Source organism: Charadrius vociferus, unplaced genomic scaffold, assembly GCF_000708025.1.
Source record: "Charadrius vociferus isolate BGI_N301 unplaced genomic scaffold, ASM70802v2 scaffold259, whole genome shotgun sequence".
NCBI lineage: Eukaryota > Metazoa > Chordata > Aves > Charadriiformes > Charadriidae > Charadrius > Charadrius vociferus.
The window spans coordinates 4,468,989-4,472,022 of record NW_009661368.1 but is presented as its reverse complement, the minus strand read 5'-3'; the positions used below and the strand labels follow the sequence as shown (position 1 = coordinate 4,472,022).

The following is a 3,034-nucleotide window of genomic DNA, read 5'->3' as shown; positions in this document are numbered from 1 at the left end:
TGGGGCCCACCCCCCCCCCGTGCCGCCCTCCCACAGCCAAGGCCCCCGTTCCACCCTGCAGCAGCCACCCCAGCTCCCCCCGGGGATCGTCCTTGCCAAAATACCTCACCGCAGCCTAAGGCCAAGGTGGTGGGTGCTATGGCCCCGCAGTGCTTGACCAGGTCGGCGGTGCAGGATGGGAACCAGGGGCACCCCCAGGCCGGGGGCTGGGGGCTGCGAAGGTCTTGGGGCACAGTGGGGCACAGCACAGCCCAGGTGGGCAGCACATGGGGACAAGGGTGCGGGGCTGCCCCATGCCTGTGCCATGGTAGGGCTGTGGGGCTGGAGCACGGCTGCACCGGGGTGTGCGTGGGGTTCCTGTCACCCCCAGGGAGCTGGGGCAGGGGACAGCCGGGGTCTGACCAGCCCACCCATGTCTCCTGCATCCCCCCTGCCCTGCAATGCCAGCCATGGGGGAGCCCCCTCATCTCCATCCTTGGTCCCCCCCCCAGCTTGGGGTTGAGCCGTGCCACCACTCCACGGGATCCCTGCTGACCTGTGGGGTGCAGACCCTGGCCGGGGGAGACCTTCTCAGGTGGGGACCGACCCTGCTCCCCCGGCACTGAGCTGGGACCCCGGCTCCAGCTGGGGTGGCAGGGGATGGCTGCACCCCATTTCTCCCCCCCCAGCCCCGTCCCCATGGGAACCGCTTCATCTCATTGGGTTTGTTTTCACCTGAATAGTGACATTTTGTGTGACATTTTCTACCTCCGCTGAGGCCGGGGGAGGTAGGGCCTGGCTGGCACTGCTGGGAAGGGGGGGGTTGTGCTGGGCTGCTGGCATTCCCAGAGCTCCCCAAAGCGGGATTCACCCCACAGCCATTCTCCCCTCCCGGGTTTGGCATCGCTTCCCACCCGGGAGCGTTTCCATCCATCCCCCCCGTCGGCATCAGTCCCTTCCAGCTCCCCAGTATAAATGTGAGCTGGGATCCTGCCTCCCCCTGCCTCCCCCCCTGCCTACCCCTGCCTGCCTAGAGGAGTGGGGCTGCCCCGGGCTCCGGATTTGAATGTGTCCCCTGGTCCTGACCGGATCTGTAGTCGTGCCCTGACCCGAAGGGCTGTGCTGAATGTACCCTGTTCCCCCCGGGGCAGGGCTTTCCACGCGTGTGTGTGCCTGTGTGTGCACGTGTGTGTGTGTGTGTGTGCAGGGGGCTGGCAGGGGTTAGCAGGGCAGGGAGCTGCCGGACCTTGCGGCTCTGCATCACCTCATCCCCTCGTCGTCCCCCCTCCATGGTCCCTGTGCCTTCCCCACATCCCCCCTGTGCCCCCTGCACCAGCTCCGCAGGGTCCCAGCCACTCCATGCCACAGTGCCAAGCCCTGGGCAGTGGAGCGTGGGCATCCCCGCACCGGTCCCACCGTGGAACCCCCACGAGGAACCGCGCCGGCCGCGGGGAGGGCTGGTGTGGGGGAGCTGCCTGGGAATGGCTCTGGCTGCCACCCGCCAGGCCGGGACACAGGGTCCCCGAGGGGCAGCGTGGGTGCCCGTCCCCATGGCACGGGGTGTGTGGTGTTCGCAGCATCATGTTGCTTTTGTTTCTCATTTCTCTCTAGCGGGAAGGTCGGGGTGACAGCGGAATGGGGCTGGACGTCGCTGGGGTCACTGGTGCTAACTGGTGCTAACTGGAAGCCTCGGAAAAAACTTTTGGAGGAGGGTGCAGAGGATGTCTGGGGGTGGGCAGTGGGCCAGGCCCCCTGCGACCCGCACCCCTCCTTCACCGCCAGTAATGGGCAGACCCCGGCGGTGGGTGCTGACCGTGCCAGGGGAAGCACCAGGCACGGCGTGGCTCTGTGGGGGGGTCTCTTTTCCTCAGGGAAGGTCGGGGGCAGCGGCCGGGGGAGCCAGGCTCACCCCGCAGCCCTCTCGTGGGTGCCCAGGCAGCAGCAGCTCCTTGCCAGGTCCCACTCACAAAGCTGGGAGCCATCAAGGATGGGCCACATGGGGGAGCGGGGAGAGGTGTGGGGCAGCTCCCCTTGCTCCCCCCCAGCCCCATCCCCTCTCTCTGTCCCCTCAAGGGCAGAGAGGAGCCACCGGTTGGGGCTACCTGCACCGTCCTTCTCCATGCCCTTCGCCCCTGGGGTTTGCATGGGGGACCTTGGGGCCATGCTGGCGGGACAGAGGGACACTTTTCTATGCACTCAAGCCACGGTACCCTCAGTCCTGGGCTGGTCCAGGCAGGGGTCTCAGCAGCAGGCAGCACCGAGCTGGGGGGGGGCATGGGGCAGCCATGGGAGCCGATCCTGGTCCCAGAGCTTGGCCACCCTCCTGCCACCCAGTAGCCTGCAGGGGAAGCCAAACCCAGTGTTCCGGTGCTGGTGGTAGCACTGGGACCGTGGCTAGGGGACATGACCTGGGGCCAAGCCAGGTGCTGTGGGATGGGGGTAGCTCCAAGGGTGCTCAAGCTCCCACTAGGGATGGGGGTCCTGGGGGGTGGCAGTGGGGCCATCCCGGCTCCAGGGAGTGGGGAGAGGTTTGGGCCAGGGCCATTTGTTCCCAGCGGGGACTGCTGGGGAGTCTTGGCCACGTCTTCAGTCCCCCTGGCGCCGGGACCTGGCGGCCACTGTCACGTACTGTAAATACTCTGTGTGCCACCTTCTTCTCTGGGACCCTCGGCGCGGGCAGGGGGCGAGCGATAGGCCGTGGTCCGTACCAAGACTTTTTTGTATACCACAAACTTTTTGTATATTTTTAATTTTGCTGCAACATGAGATATTAAATTCATTTCAATAAGCCCTGCCTGCGGGAACCTGTCCTTGCCAGCACCTCCGGCTCATGCCTTGGGCTCCGCACCAGGGCAGAATGTTGCCCCTCCATCCCGGGGTGCTCGGGGACACTGGGGGATGGAGCAGGGGGGCTGCAGCAGCGCTGCCCGTCTGGCGTAGGTGGCCCTGGCCGGCGTTGGTAGCCGGCAGGGAAGGGGTGCACGGGCAGGATGCTGTGTGCCGGGGAGGAAGCCGCTAGACACAGCCCTGTCCCTGTCGCCAGCGCTGCAGGGCC

At 66.5% G+C, this 3,034-nt stretch overlaps 1 protein-coding gene across 1 annotated transcript in view; it reads left to right on the top strand.

Moving 5' to 3' along the window:
* XKR7 (XK, Kell blood group complex subunit-related family, member 7) overlaps positions 1–2,316 on the top strand; it is a 3,601-nt gene extending 1,285 nt beyond the window's left edge. Inside the window, 2 exon segments of the mRNA XM_009893539.1 lie at positions 1,591–1,780; positions 2,212–2,316. Of these exon segments, the coding sequence (XP_009891841.1) occupies positions 1,591–1,780; positions 2,212–2,316 (295 nt within the window).
* The last annotated feature ends 718 nt before the right edge of the window (positions 2,317–3,034 follow it).